A 23,247-nucleotide genomic window follows, 5' to 3' on the forward strand; every position below is an offset into this window, starting at 1 on the left:
GGAAGGAAAACTCCTTGCCCAGGATCCTCTCCCAACAGAATGTCCATTGGGAGTTCAAGAAAACTGCTTAAACTGAGTACCAGTTGCCCAGCAATTGGGCATTAATTAAATTTAATGCCTGATTTTTTTTTCCTAAATTAAAAACTCTGCCTTCCCCCCTACCCCCCCATGAAGTTCTGAACACTTGGCAGATTGATTTCCTTTGTTCCTCTAGCAGCAGGAAGAGCCCAGAGCATCACATGAGCAGAGCACAAATGTGAACACCAGCGGAAAGCAATGAAGGTACACAAGCAGAGCATTCATTATGGATGAGCTCAGGCAGCTGTTTCACCCCAGCTAGGGAAAAAACATCTCCAAGAAAACCAGCTTTGAAAAGAAAGCTTCTCATCCAGTCACAGAGTGACTACAGTAAATCAGCTGGAGAGCAAAAGGCTGACAGACCAAGCCCAGGGACTTCTCCAAGTGACTCTGTCTAGAGAGACTTCAGGATCCCCCTGCAGGGGGGCCACATAAAGACAAAGACACCAAAACTAATATTAACTCTGCAGGATAGCTGGTGACATCCAGCACAGTTCAAGGGAAACATCTCAGGGCACCATCTTACACAAATAAACATTGTATTTCTGTGGAGAGTCAGACCAGGGAGTAGAGGGAGGGAGGAACTGGGGAAAAAGAACAAGGTAAAATTCAGTTATATAATGAAGTCACCCAGAGAGGCTTTTTTTTCTACTGCTGCAATAGTGGCTGAGGGAAGAGCAGCACCAAAAGCAATTTTGATTTTTCTGCTGTTGGCAAATGGTGTATCTCAAGTACACAAGTGTGAAACACACTCATTTTTGATAAAAATATGGTAAATAAACTGAACACAGCTTGCTAATGAACCAAGCAGAACGACAGTAATTAAGGAATAAAATAAAACATTAACAGGCTTCAGAGCACTTTCCCCATAAAAGCTGAAGTAGCTTCCTCTCCCTTTCTGGCTAACATGGCATAAGGAATAGAGATTTTGCTTCTAGTGCTACATTCACCTGGCTAAGGAAGTGCTGAAATCTCACAGAAGATGCTTTTTACCACCACAACATTGATAAGATCAGCAGCAGCAAGAATCATGATTTGTGCATAATTACATCAGCAAATTCAGAACTGAATCCACCTCCTCAGCACAGGGCTCCTGGTTAAGTCTGCTAGAGGTTTTCCATTTGGGATAGACCTTGGCATTCCTGTGGGAGAGCTCCTGCTGCACTACACACAAGATTTAATACACTTGGAGATTTAATTCCCTCCTGATTTCCCACCAGGAGCAGCTTCACCTGAATGCCTGCCCACTTGTGGCACCCCTTTTGGGGACAGCAGCAGCACCCCCACAGTGGTCTTGTCACCCTCACATTATGCAACTCTAATATTAAAGTTTAATGTTACTTTCTCCTGTGGATTGCAAACACAAACCTCCAGACCCAGAATAACACCCTTCAGATAGAAAAATGGCCATAACAGGCTTGTTCCCTGCTCAGTAATTTTCAAATATCAGCACACCAAAAGGAAAGCAAAAAAATTGCAGTTCTGAAGTTGTTCTTTCAGTTCTGACATTGTTCTTTAAGAGTCACATGAGTTGGTTTGTATTTTCAGAACTTGTTTGAAGCATCACATCCAGAATAGGTTTCCAGGAAACTGACACTAAGTACATGTTTTTATTGATAATTACCAGTTTGTTGCCAAAGATCTATTTTTGACTGTGTGCACAGTTAACCACCCTGCTAAACTAAATAACAAAAGCCATTAAAAATCCTAGTTTAAGCTGACTTTTACTCATTAATGTCTCTCTAAGTGTTGTGGTGGAGCACTAAAGACACATTAAGCACTTTATTCAGCACAAAAAGCCAAATGAATGGCACCAAACTGCACCACATCCTACTGCATCAGCAGTAACAGAACACCTTCACTTTGGAAATAAAAAAGCATTACATGTGGCTAAATAAGAAAAATATCAGCATTAAAGAATGCATAAATGCTCAACTGAACAAAAGCCTCCCAGTAGAAATAATGAATTACATTGGAAATTTTATTTTAAAATCAGTCTCCCACAAAGCTCAACCAACCCTTCATAGAACAGTTATTATGGTTTAGTTAAGATTAATTTTGAGCAGAAAGAAGGCTGACTTCCCAGTGTGGAAGAAAGGCACATGATTCCTAATTATGCAGTAAAATGCCTAAATGGAGTGTTCAAACAACAGCTCAACTTGCCTGTGTTTACAGTACAATCCAATACAGCCTTGAAATCCTTCCTGCTTCTAACTGTGCAGCCAAGATGTTGGAATTGAGTGTTCCCAGAGATACCCATCAGCAAAGCCAATAGAAGTCTGGAATTCCATAGAAAACTCAGCCTTGGTTCCTAACACTGCTAAAGGACTTGGGAGCATTAATGCAGCATCCACCAGAGACAGGAGAAAAGTGAACTATCTTGCCTAACATCCCATTCTGAGTTTTCCAAGACAATGCAAACGCTAGCACTGCTTATTCCAGACCCAAAATCCTAGAAATTCAGACCTGTTTACATGCAGAAATATCTGGTAAATGTTCTATAAACAAAAACACTTCAGTGATAAGAACTGGAAGCAGATACTTGATAAAGAATTCCAATTCCACAGAGCTACTGTAAAAAAGAATCTACAAGGTCACGCAAGGCAGCTATTTTTATACTCCAGCAGAAGAAACGGGGCTGTGGAAAACTTTTTTTTTTTTGGCACTATTCTATATCCAGAAAGACCCAAGCATGGCTAAAAGCTTTTGTGGTTTAAGGCATTGCAGGGAACAGGCACATCCAGTGCAGTGGAAAGCAGAGGAGCCGTGCCAGGAGGCCACAGCTATTTCTGGCTGTCACTGGTGGGCTGGGTGACCTTCAGGGCACAGGGACACCTCCTCCCCCAGCCCCTGGGGGCACACAGGGAAAACTGCCTTTTCCTGGGCCCCAGAGGGACAGGGGAATTCCCTTAGGACACTGCACAAGATGAGCCACTGGGCCTCTGGGTTTGCGCTGGAAGCACATGCAGCTCCCCTTCAGCTGAACAGCTCACTCACTTTATTCTCAGTAACCAAAAGCTCCATGTTCTCACTTACCTGACCCATTCCTTGGCTTTTAGACAGAGTTCAGCTGCTACAACAAATTAATTAGTTCATTCAGCTAATTTTATATGACTAAAAAACCCCAAAGAACAAGGTTTACTCCTGTTTTTCCCAGGCTATCATCAGTAACAGTTCAGTAAATTTCATTTACAGGACCAGTAACTACAATAATTCACAATTTAGACTGTCAATTTTAAGCAATAAATAATTATAGAGAAGAAATTAATACCTCAAACATTCAAAATGAAAAGAGAAAGAATCCCATTTACCATTTTATTACCCACAAAAGTTATAGCCTAATTTAGTATACATTAGTCTTACCTTTAAACAAAAAATATAATCAAACATTTAAACCGTAATATTATTACATTTGGAGCTACACTGAATTATAACATTCCCATCATATTTTCCTGTCATTTGCTATTGATTTACTGAAACACTGTGAATCACCTTCAGCAGTGATTAATGTAAAAACTGTTCTTCATTACCATCATAAATGAGAACAAATTTAACACCTCTCACTGGTTTGAATTTTAACAAAGTTAAGAAAATATTTAAAAACATGATTTTCATTTCCTTCTGCCCTTTCTCCAAAATCTGTCCCTGTCAGCTTCTGGAGAACAGCACATCCCAGGAATATTTCAGCCATCCTGCTGGGCACATCTCTGCCTCACCAACAAGTCTGTGTGCAAATCCATGTTAAGGATTCTTCTCCTAAACAACACTTCTAGTTTGAGCAAAATACTTTTAAAAATATCCCTTTTCAAAAGGAGAAAAATCTCAAAATATTGACTAAAATCCGTTCATTTTATAACTGAACACCAATTGGGTATTAAGAGCTAGAATTTTTTTCCCCCACAGGTATTTTTAGTAGCATCTAGTTCCATTGAAGGCCTATTCTCTACAACCAATTAAAAATTATACTGGGGGAAAAAGGCATTTATTCAATGTCACTTGGTACAGACAAGAACCTTTGCTACACCTGATTAGTGAAACAATGACAAATATGATAATAACAATACAGAGTTTCATTCTCTTCTACATGGTAAAAATCTAGATTTTTCTATGCATTTATACACTACAGTAATTTAAGTCTTGTGTCAGTTAAATCTTAATATTAATTCTTCTTAACTGACATTGGCAATAAAAAATACAATATTCAAAGGCAATTAGCATTAGTTTCTTAATTCCTAATTTCCTAATTCCTAAAACCCATTTCCAAGACAAGTCATCTATATTTAGAACCCTGCCTTTCCCTAGAGACAGGAAGAACATTCACTGGGCTGTTATGTGCTTGTGCTTAAAAAAATACCCTAAGATTTCACATTTTCAAGTGTCACCCTGATTTGAAACCTTGGATTTTTGGAGTAAATTCTGAATTTGGCACTCTACAGACTCTTATCTTCCCTTTTTAATGGATAACTAAGCAATTTGTCATTGAAGTTTAAAAAATTCTCCCAGGAAAGCAACTTCCAGCCTGTCAGTGCAGGTTGCTATGGCAACAGCCACCATGACTACACAGAGCCCAACCTTATTTAATGGGTAAAGTGGAAAAAAATAGCACAAGATAATATAATGAAAAATCCTCTGGTGTGAGAACTCCTGGAGAAAAAATTAAATAAAACAAACGACTACACTCCTCTACCGCATTTTTTATCATCAGTTCATACCTTGGCTGGCAAAAAAAGGCCTCCACTTTACCATAAAACCTTGTTATGCTACAGAAATAGCGTAGCTCTGCTTCTCTTGGGACTTGACAGGTAAAACCCTCTGAAAATTAGCTTTTTTAATCTAAGGATGAGGGGTGTGATCTGTGTGGAGCAGAAGCAGCAAAGGGAACAAGACTGTAAAATACAGTGAGGAAAAAGATGGATTCTAGCATAACAGTCTAAAAATAGATTCCCTGCAAACAGAGCATGAATGGTTGAGGATCTTCAGAACTAACAGCTCCATCTAGAGTTAAAAACCAAGGGATACCAAAACAAGCTGACAGGTGAAAGTTTCTCAAGACTTCTTAAAAACACCCTCTAAAACATTCTCCAAGTTCTCCCATTTAAAAAATCTGCTTTAAAATACTCTACATAAAAGTCACCTAATCCCTGATGAACCTAGAAGGTTTTCATTAAAACCAAACAATGCAAAATTGAAATATCTAAAAGTGCTCATCTACCCCTTGGGCTTCCTGCAGCTCAGTGACATTCCCACTGCAATCTGAGGCTTGGGGAAGTTGGTACATTTTCAGTGGGATAAGATTTTAGCACCACAGAATATCAAGGAATTGGTCTGCCAGTACTTCCAAAGAAATTCATACCCATGAATTTCAACACTAAATGAATGGCCCAATCAAGGATATGACTTCCTGTACATGCAGCACTTCCCAGGCCCCAGCTGTTCACACTTATTTAAAATTTAACACTGCTTTCTGCAGAGGCAGGAGGCCCCTGCTCAACTTGCTCCAGAGCAAACTATTTTGCATGGCACCTCCCAAAGTAACTCAGCATGACTACATTTGATGTCTGCTTGTTCTCTTGTTCCTCTTAAGTTGTATCTTACCTTGCAACCTGCACAAAAATAATAAATTATATAAAGCCAAGGCTTCTTGAGGCTGAGCATGGACTGGATACATTGTGGCTGTGCCTCCCAATATAATTACTGATACAAGAATAGAATGAAAAGGGGCAGAAAATGGGGAGCTGCTGGAAAACCATTGGGTTAGAGGTCTGCTGCATTCCTGCTCCAGAACAAAGGCAGGCTTTGTTAGTCACCCCATGCTTCTGGCAACACTGGAGAGCCTCATGGACTTTTCCCCACATTTTTTACACTTTCCCTCTCTTTATCATCCTCTCAATCCTTTATTCCTCTCTTTCATCCTCTTATCTTGCTTTGCCTATTTACCTGTAGGACATCTGTACTTTCATGGCATCCCTACTCCTTTCAGTCCATGCTCTTGACTCTATTTAGCATCATAAAGAGACAAATATTGCTTAGGACAGACCAAAACACCTTTACTACTTCCCCCTAAAGTACATTAATATAAAAAACCCAGAACCAGCAAAACAACTGAGAAATTTTATCACCACCACCATGTGATTTTTAAGCTGTTCTGTGCTTCATGTTTAATTGAAAAGCTGGGGCAAGTGTGAAAATACTGCTCTAAATGACACTGCACAAACTGCTCTGGAAAGATTCCCACAGGGTAACAAACATCACCAGGAAACTTTCCTGAAATATCTGACTATTGATTCATGCACTTCTTCCTCTGCAGAGTGTTTGATTTCCTTGACCATGCAGGAGCTACAAATTTTTAACAAGTGTCATCAGAGTGTCTTTAAGTCCTGAAAAGCTAAAACACAAACCAGAACATGTATAGGCAGTTGGTAATGGAATTTTTTCCTGGTGATTTATCACATTTGAAATACAAATATATGTTTAGGGTTATTGGTTTGTACCCACTTCCTACAGAATAAGCAATCCTCATTTTGTTGCTTTGGTTTTTGAAAATGGCATTTTAAAATAACATTTAAATCTGAGAACACAGTATTATGGATTCATAGCATTATTTTAAAAAAGCTGAAAAAACCTTTCAGAACCTCAAGACCATTTTGGTCCATTATTCACTAGTACCAGCAGAGAGAAATAAGGGTCTTTCAAAGGAGCAGTTTATACACAAGAGTTCCCTTTTCATATGCAGCTTCACCAAGTTAATGGCAAAAATAAACTCACTGCCTTTTCCACACACTGGAGAGTACAGAGGGCACAAGGAAAACACTTCCTATTTCAGAATTTTACTCCAGGACCCCAAATGTAATAATCCATGCATCAAAAACCACACTTTGACTTCACATTGCCACATATTCCCACATCAGAGGAACACATCGATTTCCAACATGAAATAAAGGAGCAGCGACTGAAAACAACTTTTTATTTCTTCTGGATCTGTGTTTTCAAATGAAAAAGCAGGACAACAAATAAAAAAACAAACCCTGGTTTCTTACGTGGTCAGTTTCATGTTCCAAGTTAAATAAAAATGTGGCACCAACACTGAAATTCACAAAGCATGAAGAGATCTGGATATTAAACTCTTTCAAAAATTAAGTACAAACTTGATACAAGAAAAAAATGTGATATTTCTCTGGCTTTGTAAATGCTTTGCAGCCCAAGATAACCAACCTCAATGTTAAGCACAAAACCAAGGATAATGACTGGAAATCATTTAAATCTCCTGACTAGAATGTGCAGCACTTTTGTGTGCACAAAGCCAACTTCTCTTCATCCAAGTTCAGTTTTGAAGCAAATCCTGTATGGGAAAGTGTTGGCAGAACATGCACTGCTAATTTGTCTAGAAAAGGAAAGTTCTGCCCTCACTCATTCTTTGTTGAGAGAACAAACCCCTGAAGGATTTTTTGAAGTTCCCAACAATCTCCCTGTACACACTTGCAAAAAATGATAGTTGGAAATAACTCAATCAGGCTTGTGTTTTTCCAGGCATCATTTCCTCAGTGATAGCTTTAAGCTCCTGGAAACTGGCAATCTCATAATGAAAATTATTTGCCATTCTTTAAAAGACACCAATATACCTCAAAACTCATTTCCAACTGGCAGAGACTGCAGGCCTTGGCCAAAATGTGTATTAGGGTGGGTTTTTTTTAATCAGAAAAAAAATTCATATTTACACCCAGTATCCTTTAAACTGTTTTTTAAGCACAGACTAAAAAAGCATTTCAAGATATTCCTCAATTTTTTTTCTTAACAAAACCACAAGAGAGGTTTTGATGAATTAAAAACCAGATCTTTAGTCACATGAATAAAGACTTTCTTTTCATTTCACAAGAAAAGAGGATGTTAAGGAAATACATTAACAAACTCTGTGACACTAGAAATGAAAACAGTATTTTTCAAGCTTAAAGACTTGTTCACAGCTTAAAGAAAGCACCTCCTTACCTGCAAAGCTGAATGAAAACACTGTTACATTACTGACACATGGATCTACTTGTCACTTGGCATTAAAAACACTTTTGTAAATGACTTTAATGAGAGTAAGAAAAAAAGAAAAACGAACACAGAAATACTTACATTTCATTCACTCTCTCTTCTGGGCCCTGAACTTGGCCTGTCACAGTTCCTTGGCTGGTATTTTTAACCCAGCCAACCACTCCTAATTTCTTGGCTTCCTGTTCTGTGTACTGATTTGGGAAATAATGAAAGAGGAGAGTCAGTGCCAGCACAGACACCACAGACAGAACACTTCACCCCCCACTTGCATTTGCCCAGCTGTAAAAGCTACACTTAAAAAACAAAAATCCATGAGTGATGCTCATCCTCAGGCATTCAGGCAGCTCTGGAGTTGCAGGGGGCACAGCTCATTTTCCAAAAAGAACAAGGTTTTGATCACAAAGGGCTCCGCTAATCCCACACCATTCCCTTGTACCTACTTTATTCCTTTCCATAGCTCCTATCACTGCTCATTTGACCCTTCAATCACCACAGTTTTTAAACCCATTAAATCTGCTACATGTACAAACTTCCCAGTTCCCTTTCAAATCCTTTCCACCTGACTTTCACCCTTTAAATCCTACCCCCAGCTGCTGCATTTCTACTGACAAGCAACAGCAAAGGTCATAATTTAATAGCTAGGGGGGAAAAAAAGGCATATTTCTGTAATACCTAAAAAGTATGGTTTCCCAGTTGTGATGAAATTCACAAATAGCAGGAGCCAAGCTTCAGGTCTGTATGACCCATTCCAAAAGACAGAAGGTGCTTTGGGGTGATGTAGCCCATGAAAAGGTGGTGCTAACTATGAAGAGTGTTTTCCAAGGTGATTATGAGCAGCTTCTCCAAACTAATTTGCCCAAAAGCACGGGAATGCAGCTGCAAACCGTTTCCTCAGTACTGCAGAGCATCTCAGGACTGGCACTGAGCTGTGTGTTCACACAGCTTCGGGTCAGCTCAAAACAAGGCACAGCAAGATTGGACTTGCTCTTTAATCTCGATAGAATAACTAAATTCAAGGCAAACTCCATTGCCGTCCTCTGCTCCTTTCCACTTGGCACTATTTCACTATATAAACTATACATAAAATCTCTCAGGTTTAATATTAAGCATGGGGCATTATTTTGAGACAAAACCACTATTCTTACTTTAATTGTGTCCTCTCGTTTCGTGGGTATCTGTGAAATGCAAAACCACCCACTGCACTTCAGAGCTGCTGGAGACACATGCTCACAGTATGAGCTACAAAGTGCTTATTTGTAGCACACTTTTTCCCATCCCAGTAACCTTCCTTAAATACAGGCACTGAGTTGCCACTTGAAAAAATTAAACACCTTTCCTATTTAACCTTTCTAAAGATTAAGGTGTTACAACATTCTTGTGGCTGTTACATCACATGTAATCCAAACCACAATCTATACAATCAACACATTATTAAGCTTCTAAAATCCATTTTAATATAAAACCATTTTAAGTCTACTCAGAGTACTTAACCATCCAACCAAAGTTCAGGCTGGATATATTTACACTCCACAGACCTACTGCCTTATTTTTAGCACGGGAAACATTATACCATAAAGTAGCTAGCAAATCCAGCATCGCCTTACCATCCTGAAACAAACACCTAAAAAAGAAAAAAAAAGAAAAAGAAATTAGAGTCCTGTCAAAGTATATCACCTGCAGGAATTTTAGTTTATATAAAGGAGCAATGACGTGCATGCAAGTTACCCGTGGTGTTTTACTATGTAAATTTCAGTGACGTTAATAATAGGGAAACCGATCAGGACTTGTGTTTGAGCCTTCCCTTCGGCACACGATTCTTATATTCACACATTCATGTGTTTAAGTGAAATAATACACTCATTTAAGTGAATGGGAAGGACGGGAGGGGCATTTCCACACACCCGCGCTGACAGAAGCCACAAGCGGAATGGGAACTACTTTGGACAGAGCAGCCTGTGCTCCAGGGGGAGCCGAGCCTTAGGGCGGGGGAATATTTACAACGATTTAAAATTTAAAAACAAACAAATGAACCACACAACCAAAAAACTTTCCCCTCTCGCCGGGAACGCGGTGCGGGCTCCCGCCTCCCCTCAGGCCGCTCCCACCCCGCGCACGCGCGGTGCCGCCGCCGCCTCAGCGCGGCGCCCCTCGCCCGGCAGCCCCCTCAGCCCGCCATTACCTTGCACCCGCCCGAACACTTCGTAATCCACGGATTTGAGTGCGCCGGAGACTTTGGCCGGGGCGGACATGGCAGCAGCGAAGGAAGAGCCTCTGTGGCAGCCGCCGGTGCTCCGCGAACAAGCGGCGCCCGGACGGGAGCGCGAGAGGCTCAAGCTTACCGCGCAAGCGGCCGCCTCACGTGAAAATGGGGCGGGCCACGGCCCCCCGAAGAGAGCCCCGAGTGTGAGGAGCGAACGGCCGACAACGGCGAGGGGAAACATCGCTCCTCCTGTGAGGGGAAACACCTGACAGCGAGGGGTGACACAGCTCTCCCTGTAAGGGGATACATCGCTCCTCCCGTGAGGGGGAGCACCTAAAAGTCAGGGGTGACACAGCTCTACCTGTGAGGGGAAACACCTGACAACCAGGGGTGACACAGTTCTCCCTGTGAGGGAAAACATCGCTCCTCCTGTGAGGGGAAACACCTGACAGCGTGGGATGACACAGCTCTGCCTGTGAGGGGAAACACCTGACAGCGAGGGGTGACACAGCTGTCCCTATGAGGGAAAATACCTGACAGCGAGGGGTGACACAGCTGTCCCTGTGAGGGAAAATACCTGACAGCGAGGGGTGACACAGCTGTCCCTGTGAGGGAAAACATCGCTTCTCCTGTGAGGGGAGAGCGCTAGACCCGAGGGCGGGAAAATGCTCCAGCCATGAGGGACGCGGCCCCACGTCCCTAAGGGGCGGCTCCCAAAGAGCCCTCACAAGGGGTCATTGCCGTCTCTGTTTCAGATTAGACTTATGTTCGGAAAGCAGTGTGCGAAGGGCACCATCTCCTCCTCCAGGACTGGTGTTGACACACACACACCTGGAGTTATCAGCATCCATGGCACAGGTGAGCAGCATTAGTCTTTCCTAGACATTTACAGGAAATCGTTGAAAACAAAGCATGAGAAAAACTCCTCAAATTTGCCTTGGGCTCCCCTTCCTGAATGAGGTTTAGTGACCAACTTACATCTCCAATCTCCACATGACTTAAAAATCTTCACCTGGATTTTGAACAGCCCATCAAAACCCACACTTTGACTTCACATTGCCACATATTCCCACATCAGAGGAACACATTGATTTCCAACATGAAATAAAGGAGCAGCAACTGAAAACAACTTTTTATTTCTTCTGGATCTGTGCGTTCAAATGAAAAATTAGGACAACAAATAGTAAACAAACCCTGGTTTCTTGCATGGTCAGTTTCATGTTCCAAGTTAAATAAAAATGTGGCACCAACACTGAAATTCACAAAGCATGAAGAGATCTGGATGTCAACAAACTCTCAAAAATTAAGTGCAAACTTGATACAGTTTGAACAGCCCATTTCTTCCCCACTGTGCTGGGGCAAATGCCAGACTCCTCAGCTGGAGCAGCAGACCCCAGAGAAAGAAAGTTCATTCCATGCAAGCTATTCACCCAGCTTTCAGTGCTATCCAGTAGTGCTTATGTTCTCATTAGAACACCTTTCCAAAACTGTCATTGTGACATTTCTTGTGTCTACATGCTACAGATAAAAAACCAAGTCAACAATTGATTATTTAGTAGGTCGAGTCCTCAGCAACACACCACAAAAGTTTTTCTCTGGTGCTTTCTATGTCTGCTTGAAGTTTAACTTTTCCCCCACCATATTTACTTAAAAAAAAAAAAAAAGAAAAACAAAAAAAGCCAACAACAACAAAACAAAAAAACCAAAACTTTTCAGGCAAAATTCTACATTAGAAACAGCATTCATCCAGCCTTAAAAGATGAACTCTGCTCTCACTCATCAACAGATAAAGGTAAGTTAACAGCAACTGAACGATAAAAATCAAAATAATTTTATCTGCTGTCTCCATTAAGTAACCTCCATCCACATGCTCCTTGTCTTCTACAGTAATACAGCATAACCTGAGTTGTTCACAGGTTTGCATCTTAAGACTACAGGGAGGTTCAAAATAAGGTCCTAGAAAAGTAACAAAATTATTTTTCCCAGACACACAAGTGAACTCAAGAAACAACCACTCAATTCAGCACAGAGCACAGATATCAGATATTCACATAGAAACAAAATCCTATTCCCAGTATGACAGGGAATAGGAACATAATGGACAAAACTTCATTTGCTTTACCTATATAGCACATTAAATCAAACCTTTGCCTTTCAGGGAGATCATACATTTTTCTAATGTGAAATCAGCACCATTTTGTTTTGAAAGAGGAGGATTCCACAGAAGGAGGAGCAGAACACAGAAAATCTTTTGTAATTTGCTGCCATCTGGCAGCAGTGAAAAGCAAGACCAGTAAAAAAGGAGATTTTTAGTGGAGTTTATTGCACTAGAAAGCCACAAAAGCTTAAAAGCAGAGCTTATCCTGGTGCTGATGACACTTTGTTACCTGCAGATTCCAGCACTGGCAACAACATTTTTTATCACTACAGTCTTTGGCATTTCATTTGTTAAAACACCTTGACCCTCTTTCCTTAGACAAGTCCAACTTTCTCCTTATTTCGTAACAAGTGACAGAAAACTTCTGAAGGTCATACTCTTGAAACATTTAATATTTTGCTGCCTAAGTAAGCAATATTAGTAACCAAAGGTTACTCAAACACACTAATTAGTAAGAGAGCTTTAGCACACACTACCAAAAAATGCAGGCAGCCTGCATGGAGTTCTGAATTTCCCTCCCACTTCCAGCTGTTTATTCCAGGGTGGTGGCACTGGCCTAAGCAGAACCAGTTGGCTGCACTTCCCAAAGCTACAGCCAGTTGTAAAGATAACAATAATACATTTCACCACCAGGCCCTCTGCCCCTCCTCTGGGCATAAAGCCTTTAAAATCCTCCCAGTATTCACTCCAAGCACTGTAAAACTTTCCCACAACACTGGTTTTTAGCCATGGCATTAAAAAGGGTATAATAAAAATTATTATTACTGGAAAACACCAAAACCCAACAGTAGTGCCCTTGCAGCCAAACACCAGGGACCAGCACAAACAAGGCTTTGTGAGGAGCAACCTTGGCACATCAGTGACAACAGTACCTAGGCAGCAGAGTCCCTCCAGGAGCAGGAAGCCACAGCTACAACAGAGGTAAAACCAGGACTGAACACACCCATGGTTTAAAGGCAAGAGCTCTGCTCAGCCCTCATTTAAGTAGAACTCCTGCACCAAAGAGCAGAGGGGTGTGGGTGGGTCCTAGGTGAGGCTGGTTGGGAGGGGCACAGCTGTTGGTGCCCTTGACTCTGGCCAATGAAAAGCAATTTGATTAAAGCATCTCAGTTATTAAGCTTTTGGGTTGGTCATTGGGAAGTTGTAGCTTCCTTATTTATGCTGTTTGTTTATCTCTGGTACAGACTAGGTGGGAAGCCAGCTTTCTGGTTCTTTCATTAGCCACTACTGCTGCTATTTGTGTGTGGCTGTCACCTCACACCACCACACACACCTGATGTTTCCCGCTCCCAAAATGACTGCCTTTGGCATTCACATTGATAGCCCATCAGGCACATAACCTCCCAACTTGCTGTCTTGATTCATCCTTCACCTTGTAACTGCACTGTTTTTCTGCACCATTTTTAGGTAACCTGGCTCCTCCCCAAACCTGCTGTGATTGCATGTCTCTCCCCTGCTACTTCTGATCATAAAAGTTTCTTGATGTATTTTTAGCTGTGCAGCTCTGTTTATCTGAACCAAACTCCAGACCTGATTCACTTGTAAACTGTCCCCAGATGGTTTTGATGAGTGTTTCCCAAAGGGCACCAAAGCCTTCAGATAAATAAATAATAAAGATGCTGCTTCTGTTGCCAGGTTATTGCTGTTACCTAGGGAGCGTGGAATATCAAGGAAGCCATATAAGCTTAATTTGACCTTTCCAGCATTTTTCCCTTATTTTCTGTGAATTGTAATGCACATTAGATTTTATTTTTCTGTCCTTTAAGGTAATGCACTGCTGTTCCTTTATGTTTTCTTCTTCAGGCAAAATTATAAACTTCTAACCTTTTTCACTAGTCTTCCTCCTTTCCTTATTCCTAAATTGCATTTATTCCTCATTTCTGAATGAAAATTAAGGGGATTGCTACCTCTACTTCAAAACTGTATGAGCTTCTTCAGGGTCTTTTTTGCAGTCCTTATTTACATAATATCTAAATATACTGAAACCTTTTAGAGGGCTTAATCTCCCAGTTCTTCCTCTTTACTGGCTATCAGGACCTTTCCTCTTTTTAGCACTGCAGATTATAGTCTGGAAGTCTAAAGGGCAAGACAGGCACAAAGAGGGATTCTTTGAGAGCTCTATTCAGGTGATTGAGTGATTAATGATGACTTTATCGCTGAAAACCCAGTGTGACAATAGCACAGGGAGGTGACCTGGTTACAGCACTTGTCTGCTGATCCATTTATACTCCAGGATCCAAATCCAGGGATGTCATCCATGTGGGAAGAGCACCCCACCTTTGCAGCAGCCCCTGAGCAAGGGGAGAGTCTTACAGGGTATGAGTCACACCCTCACAGATCAGATTTCAGGAGGGCAGCCAAACTTTGTGTGCACAGGAGCTAAATTTGTCCCTCGTGCTCCAAAATCCCGGACTGCTTACATAAAGTGACACATACAAAATTGTGAGCCTGTTATTTTCCTCTGGCTAGACTATATTGTTTATATTTAGTGTTATTTTTTTATTTTTGTGTCATAGCCTGATTCTGTAGGGCATGAAGACCTATTGACTGTTTCTCTGAAAGGAGCTTTTATTTTTTAAGTTGGGCAATAAACCTCTAAACCTCCACCAATAAAACCACATGAAAACAAAGTTCAAAGTTTTTCAGTCTAAATTAAGCTTTTAAAAGTATTTTCACTGATATGTAAATAAAAAGAAAGAATTTTCAGGTAAGTCATGCCTAGCTGGTAGTTGTGAAGTTTTAATCTGAATTGATAATAAGAAACTGAGCCACTGGGTAAATATAAATACTTGCTATGAGGAAATCAGCCTTGGAAACTTGCATCACCACTGCCAAGTTCTTTTAGACTACAAAATATTGGGAATTAAAACATGAGCATATGAACTGATGTGTCCTGTGGCAAAGAAAAACCCATCTCAATCAAAAATGTGATGGATAAAGTTAAACTATTCAGTACCAAAGCACAGGAATCAGGTGGAATTTGGGGTTAAGTCTGTCAGTTGTCTGCTGGCATGAAAGGTCAGGTCAGGCTTGGCTTGATGACTAAATCCAAAAACAAACCCACCTACTATAACACCCACATTTAAATTGTTTTGATAGGAAAGCAGATTGATCCACCATTTGATTTATGAAATAACCATTCACAGCAAACTCATTAACATTTGAGGAAAACACTGAGATTTGTGCTGTTATGTTTTCTCCTTTTGCACATGCTGAGCAGGAGGAGGAGATGCGGTCATTTAAGGCAGTAAGTTTTTATTCCCATTGAAACACAGGAAATTTTAAGCATCACCCTTCCCGCAGCTGCCAGAACAATGCTGTCAAATTTAGGGAGAATTCAGGGCTCTACAGAAGATCTAAGAACACACAAAAGAGCGTGGGTTGCTAAAGGAATGGTTTCTCAGGGAGGGGGGTTGACAACATTACATTTTGCAGCTCTGTGAAACTTCTTGATTCATTCTCCTTAATTGCATTAGACCTTTATTCCTTCTCAAAACAACAAAGAGAAAATTGTGAGTATTTCAGAATCTTGCCCTGTATTAGTGCAGCCTGTTCCATCAGAGGAAGTCTCACCGAAATGATTACTGCTTCACTGCTGGTTATTGAAAAACTTCTGGATTTCATTCTCCAAATTTGAACATGTGGCCAGCTCTCATCAAAAATATGATTCAAAGACATTTACTTGTGACAAATTTGGTGAAAGTCAGCAGCTGGGTGAAGAAAGATGTCCTCTTGCATTCAAAAGGAGGGATGCTGTCAGTCCCAAACTTTCATCCATCTTTATAACTTGATGGCATCTTCTCCATCCAACCTAGCAGAAACTTTAGTGGTTCTGATAAAACAGGAAGAATCAGCATGATTTTTGTATTATTCTGTATAATCATAGATGGCAAAGAGGCCTTCTTATTTCTCATATGGAAGAACTCAGGGCACTAAAAAAAATCCCCAGATAAAAAGTTAACAACAATCAAAAGGGAACAACTTTTCACACTGTGCATGAATCAGAAATTACTGTTGCAGAACATGAGACCAGAACAAAATGAACTTTAAAAGCAGATGAATGAGGGGATGAAAAACCCATTTAGCACTATTAAACAGAATGAAATAGCCTGTGACTCAGGATGTCTCTCTGTGAACTAAGAAAATGGAGAGTATGCACGGGGAAGTAAGATTGTATGTACGCCCAGTTCTTAATCTTTAGTTCTGAGTTTTAGTCTTGTCACAGGAAAATGTTCTTGCACATTTCCGCAGCAAAGACTGAGGCCAGCCTGAAAGAAACTGAAAGCTTTGCAGAGAGAAAAAGGCACGGAGTCTGGGAATCTAGTGAGAAAATAAGACTACCTAAGTGATTACCTAACTTCAAAAAAATCACAGTGAGGGCACCTGAAGGAGATACTCTAGAAAGTAACTCTGATGGCACCAGCTGCTCCCTGAAAAGCCCCTGGAGAGCTGGTGGATGCCATCCCTTGCTCTGTGCAGTGCAGGATCGGGTCAGGTCCCTGGGCTGCTGGCCCCGGGCTGGCAGGGCTGGCTGTGGCTGCACTCAGACTGCTGCAGCTGCTGTGCTGCAGAGCTGCTGTGCACATCCAGCTCTTTGGGTGCTCTGAACTTGGTAACACCTCTGGCACCCCTGACACCACCCCCAATTCACTTCGCTCCTGACTTCCATCTCAAAACTCCCTGCTTTTCAGAGGGGCTAATTTGCTGGGGATATTTAGGGGTAAGCAGAATGATTCTGGCCCAGTTTCTTCTGATTTCAGAGCCTGTCAAGCCTCCTGCTAATATCACTCCAGATGCTGATGACTCTATCTTTCCCAGGCAAAGGGGGCTGGAATCTCCAAGGACAACCATTTTTCCAGCAATGCCTTTGGGTAAGCAGATTAATTCAGAGCATGGCTACAGGATTTGAACAGGCATTTGGCAAAGCCAAGAAAGCATGAATCAGGTTCTGTATCCATCCATTGCAACGCTACTGAAAAAGAAAACACATGGGGGGCTGTAGATAGTGGTATCACAGCCACAGTGAACGCCCACTGGATTGTCCTGCAGAGCCCTCTCTGGAGATTACAAGCTGTCTTTTTCCTGCTCTTTTTGTTCTGTTTCTCACTTGAATTTTCTAAACCCCCTGAGTTCTTTCACCCAGTTCTCAGTCAGTGCTCTGCCCAGCAGAAGGGCAGCTGCTGCCTTTGTACTAAGCAAGGCTCAGTTTTCCATTGGGCTAGGCCTCGAAATAACAACACAAAAATGTGGCAAAAGCAACTTTTTCCTCTCCCTGGGATATCCCTGAATTTACAGGCCTCCTGTGCTCCTTAATTGGAACATTCCTCCTATCCTAAACAGCCTTTCTGACAGTTATATTTCCAAGGTTGTAAGGAAGTGTTAATTTACAGTTATTGTTTCACCTTGAACTCTTCCTAATGGGATACCTGGGACAATAATAAATTTACAATTTACAGTTCCTTGAATCCTGGTGTTAGTCAGCAGGCCCCAGCACTACCATAATCATGCCCCTGCCATAATTACACTTGTTATCCCCACATTACCAAGGCATAGACATAAACAACATGCCAGGTTAGACCAAATGAACACCAGAGAGCTCCGAGTTTGTGCCATGTGATCCTCCCAAAGGTTTGTTAATCTCCTGGGCGTCTCCCTAACACTCCATGAGAGAAGCTGCTGCTTTAGAAACATGCCAAGAAGTCTCCCATGAAGATTCCATGCACAAAACCACTCAGCCAGAAGCAAAGGATAGATAATTCATTAGCAGGAGAGAAAGGATTGGTTGCTTAGGGGAATATTCAAGTGAGACTGCTTCTCCTCCAGAATTCATAAATATTTAAATACTTCTGATCCACATGTCCAAACAGTGAACACACAATCCACCCACAGAACTAAAGCCTGAACAACTACTTGAGCTATGGCCATGATAAACACAATTATTTGTGCTCAATGCTGCTTGAAACAAGACTGAAAACCTGAGCAAAGATTTTTGGTTGTTATTTGATTTATCCTGGGTTGAGAAAGCAGACCATATATATTTTATTTTTAAGTTTATTTTTAAATAGACATGGCTGATTTTTCATCTTGACAAGGAATAGACAAACCAGAGAACTGCAGATGAAGGTGCAAGAGATGCATTTGCCAGTTAAAACCAATAAAAATGATCATCCACCCAGGCACTTGGGGTAAGGTGTGTCACAATCCTCTCTGGCAAACACAGGGCAGCTGCATGAGACTCCCAAGTCCATAATGAGCAGTTTCTATGTGAGTGACTGCAGGCTGCCAAGGGACTGTGTTGCCTTGATTTCCTAGAACAGCAGAATCCCTAGGAATGACCTTTGTGAGTTCACTGTCATCACGTGCTCCTCTGGGGCTGGTTTCTGTTTGGCAAGAGAGTGAGACAGAAAAATCCATTTCAATGGCTCAAGAGGAACAGAAAACTAACCCTAATGTCTATTTCCCAAAAGTTGGCTGCATTTCTGTCATGTCCAAGGAATTATTATTTATTTCAAATAGCTGTGAGTAATTTGGAAAGAACCTCTTACAAAGAGGCTCAAGTCCATTGCTTTTTCTCCCCACAGGCACAATAGTTTCCAGGGATATCTTTGGGAGTTTCAGACATGTCGAGGAAACAGCCTGTCACAGGCAGAATCTCTGCTGTGGATTTGGGACGATTATGCTTTCCAAATCTTAGGCAATAAGGCACCAAAAGAGAACAAATCCAGGGAGTGGAGAGGAAAAAACACTTTTGCTATAAATTAATTTATTTCACCAAGGAGAATTGAGGTCCTGTTCTTGTACAAAGACTGTCCATTGTAAGCACAGTAACCCACTAAGTTCAGCTGGAAAAGAGCAGAGGCCAAACAATATCTTATGAATGGATATAATTGAGGATGGATTTAACTCTCATAAACAGAACCACTGGGAATGTAAAGTGAAGGATAACAATGCTGCACCTATTTGGTCAGGCTTGTCTATGAAATAGAGTTTTAAAAATAAGACAGGTGCCCACTTTAATCTCTTCACAAGGGCCTCTTATTTCTGCTCAACAGAAATATTCCACTCACATTAGAACACACAGATCCAAACAGGCATTGCAAAAAAAGAACAATATTCAGCATGTGTGCTGTAGGTGACACTGAACCCGCCTCCCCATCCAACTTGAAACATGTCGTGGAGTATTTAGACAGCCTTATTTTAGGGACCTAAAATTAGTTCCTCTGAATCACACTTTAGAAGAACCTATTTTTGTCCCATACTACACAGGAAACTTTAAGTTCCTCATTCAGATGCTGTAATTACTTTTGCCCTCATCCCCCAAATAGACAAGTTCTCTGTAAAATAGGAGTTTATGTGACAAGGATGTTTCTGAGTTGCCTCTTTGGCCCCTTTCAGCAACTGACCAGTTTAGAAACACGTGGCTGAGGGAAAGTCTGAGGATCCTCATCTAAAAGCAGCTATATTCCTCTTTATTCCTGTGGTGGTGCTTTGTGAGATATGGGGGTCATAGCCTAGGACAGGTATGATACAGGCAATATGAAGCTCCTCTTGTATTGGCTATTCTTTTCCAAACTGGAAAATCATAGAGTGGTTTAGGTTGGAAAGGAGCTTAAAGCCCATCCAGTTCCACCCCTTGCCATGGGTAGGGACACCTTCCACCATCCCAGGTTGCTCCAAGCCCTGTCCAGCCTGAACTTGGACACTTCCAGGGATGGTGCAGCCACAGCTTCCCTATTCACAGAGAAGAACTTATTGTGTATATCTCATCTAAACCTATTCTCTTTCAGTTTGAAGCCATCCCCCCTTGTCCTGTCTCTCCAGGTCCTTATGAAATGTCCCTCTCCATTTTTCTTGTAGGCTCCCTTCAGGTACTGGAAGGGCCTCAGGTACTGAAAAATGGATGGAAATATGTCATTGAAACATTATCCAATTTGGGTGGGAAGGACAGATGGGTCACTAAGGAAAACATCTGTGCTAAGTAGTCCCTGGGGAGCTGAGGCAGCAGGAAGCAAGGCTGGGTGACAAGATTCCCAAATCCCAAATGCCAGTGCTGGTGCTGGCTGCCCTCAGGCATCGCCCAGCGAGGGAACACGTGGACAGCCCCCAGCGTGACCCACGCCACTGGCAGCACTCAAAGTTCCTCATGAATGGGAAGATTGTGTTTTTCTCACAACTACTCCACTCGGATTCATCAGCTCTCAGGAGGCAATGCCAAAACCAACAGGTGGCTGCCATATTTGGGTTGCTGGCAATTCATATTCCTCCTACTTAATGGGAGAGGAAGAAGCTGTTGATGTGAAGTGGCACAGACGGGTCCTGTGTTATGAAAGCCCCGTCCTTCATCATCTGACTCGGGAACCAAATGTGCTCTCACACACTGCTGCAGCCAAAACATATTGCAAACTTGAACAACACATTTATTTTTGACTCACTTGGCAAAATGTATCTCTTTTTTTTTTTCTTCTCTTTTTAAAGAGCGGAATGGCGGCATAGCAAGGAGGGGAAAGGACTAGGGTTTTTTAATAATTACTAAATGTAATTAGTAAATTAATCAACATGCAGAAAATACATTCAAAAAGCAAGTACTACAGGTATGCTTACTACTGTAATTATGAATGGAGCAGGAATCTCCTCTCCCCTTGTTTCAGACTCTGAAAACAGGAATGGAGGAGATCAGATGAGCTAGTAGGATGGCTGTCAGAGGTGCTGATGGTGTAACTTGGCATGTTTTTCCCCAAAAGGACAGCGTTTAATCCTGGTGGAAGGCATTCATGTGTCTGAGGCCACAGCTGAGACGGCAGCTTGCTGGCTCAGACAGAACAGGCTCCCTGAGGTCAGAGGTGTTCACTCACATGCCAAATACTCCAAAATGCCTGAAAAATCAAGGCTTTGTTTTAACTTAGGTTAGAAAGGGCAGGAGTAATTTTTTATAACACGGCTACAAAGCAACAGAATGCAGCTGGGAAGCTCCTGATGTATCTGCCAACTTCAATTTCAGAAAATTGGGCTAGAATTTTGATTTTTTTCCCTCTCCAAGTCCAAACAAACTGCATGCTTCAAATTTGACAAACAATTTCCCACATTGGAAATGTCTGAACAAACCACCATTGTGATTATCAAGAATTGCCTCTAAGTGACAGAAAATAAGTAATTTTAGACTTTTCAATTTCAATGCACGCATATTTTCACTTACCCTTTTCACTAACTGTAGATATTGGTTTTTTATTACAGCTTTTGGGGCAATTTATCCTTGACTGCATTGGTGATAAAACTATTCATTTCATATTGTTTATTTCTGTTTTCATCAGAAAAATGCTAAACCAAGATGTACTTTATCCCCATGGAAAGCTGACCATGACCAAGTTTTCATTTTTAATTCAAGCCAGAAAGGGAAGAGATTCATCTATGATTGTTTTTCTTCATGCAGTTATGAGGCAACACAAGTGTAAAGTCCCTGTGAAAGATGGCAACAAATTGAGTGAAGTCCAGCTATTTAGTAATCATGTAAAAGTTGATAGATGTGACTCATGAGATCATGTGATACAAAATCTTCTAGGAATGGAAGGGTATTTCAGAAGGATGGGACACTACACCAAATCCTGGTGCTTCCTTTATTAAAAATACAGGTCTAGGAGGGTGAGGAAAGTAGATGATGCACTCCTCGGGAAGATGCCATGATGTCTTTGCCTGTCATACTTAGGTTTTCTGTGGTGTTTCTCCTCTCCCTATCGTGTTCCAGAAATTAGTTAGCCGTCTTTTTTTTTTTTTTTAAATTTTAAGCAGAGCTAGTTTGAGCATAAAGATCAGAAAACAGGATTTGCCCTTGTCAGTAGCTCTAAATCTAATCAGTTTGCAGCTGTTGTATGGCCACGATGTAACTCTTGAGGGGAAATTCAATTATATTAGGACAGCTGGAGATAACAGCTATCAGCGCTGTTATCACATATCCCTCAGCAGTTTATCCCACGCCCGCGGGCGAGCTCTGCGCTCCTGACTAGCGTTATTATTTCAAATAAGCCTCTTAGGCAGCCGCGCAATCTGCTATCAAACTCCGGGGCTAATTACAGCACCACCGAATCAATTGGGCTGGCAAAGACCTCGGAGATGGGAGACCTCGGGATCATTGAGTCCGACACACCGCGGCACTGAGTGTCGCTCTGTCCCCGCACCTCTCCAGGGACGGGCACTGCCCCGTTACCTCCAGCACCCGCCCCATCCCCACCTCACGCCGAGTGTTTTTGGGCGAGAACCAATGCTCGATTCCCTCCCGATGAGCGCAGCCGGCGGGTGAATGTTTTCACTCCCAATTGCGCGTCCAGGCGGCGGCAGCTTTAGCAGAAGGGCTTTTCCCCCAGCCGCAAAGCCGCAGAGCGCGAACCCTGCGCTCGGGCGGGCGCCGTGCCCTTTCCGCCCCTCCCCGCGGCGGTGCCCAAAGCGCCGCCCCGGCCCGGCCCCGGCCCCGCGCCCCCGGCCCGGCCCCGTGCCCGCGGAGCGCCCGGAGCCGCCCCGGGCCCGCCTTCCGCCGGAAGTGAGCGGCGCAGAGCCGAGCGGGGCGGGCGGGGCGCGGCGGCCGCGGTCACCGGCCCTCCCGGGCAGCGCCGACATGGCCCGGCCGCCGCAGAAGGAGATCGTCTACAACAAGCTGCTGCCCTACGGCGAGCGCCTGGAGGAAGAGGCCGCCCGCTTCCTGGAGCACATCAAGGGCAACCTGGCCCGCGCCGTGCAGCTGCAGGAGCTCTGGCCCGGCGGGCTCTTCTGGACCAGGAAGCTCTCGACG

The 23,247-nt window shown here is 42.4% G+C and overlaps 2 protein-coding genes across 2 annotated transcripts in view; one reads left to right on the top strand and one right to left on the bottom strand.

The window, feature by feature from the left end:
- Positions 1 to 10,474, bottom strand: part of ACYP2 (acylphosphatase 2) — a 33,024-nt gene extending 22,550 nt beyond the window's left edge. Inside the window, exons 1-3 of the mRNA XM_066546071.1 lie at positions 10,292 to 10,474; positions 9,717 to 9,733; positions 8,194 to 8,303 (exon numbers count right to left, since the gene is read on the bottom strand). Coding sequence (XP_066402168.1) covers positions 8,194 to 8,303; positions 9,717 to 9,733; positions 10,292 to 10,361 — 197 coding nt within the window. The 5' untranslated portion in view covers positions 10,362 to 10,474. The remainder of the gene's footprint in view (positions 1 to 8,193; positions 8,304 to 9,716; positions 9,734 to 10,291) is intronic.
- A 12,647-nt stretch (positions 10,475 to 23,121) lies between these two features.
- The window catches only part of PSME4 (proteasome activator subunit 4), a 44,902-nt gene continuing 44,776 nt past the window's right edge, over positions 23,122 to 23,247 (top strand). The window contains exon 1 of the mRNA XM_066546072.1: positions 23,122 to 23,246. The gene's annotated coding sequence lies outside the window, so the exon portion shown is untranslated. The remainder of the gene's footprint in view (position 23,247) is intronic.

This window comes from Molothrus aeneus, chromosome 3 (assembly GCF_037042795.1).
Source record: "Molothrus aeneus isolate 106 chromosome 3, BPBGC_Maene_1.0, whole genome shotgun sequence".
Taxonomy (NCBI): Eukaryota; Metazoa; Chordata; class Aves; order Passeriformes; family Icteridae; genus Molothrus; species Molothrus aeneus.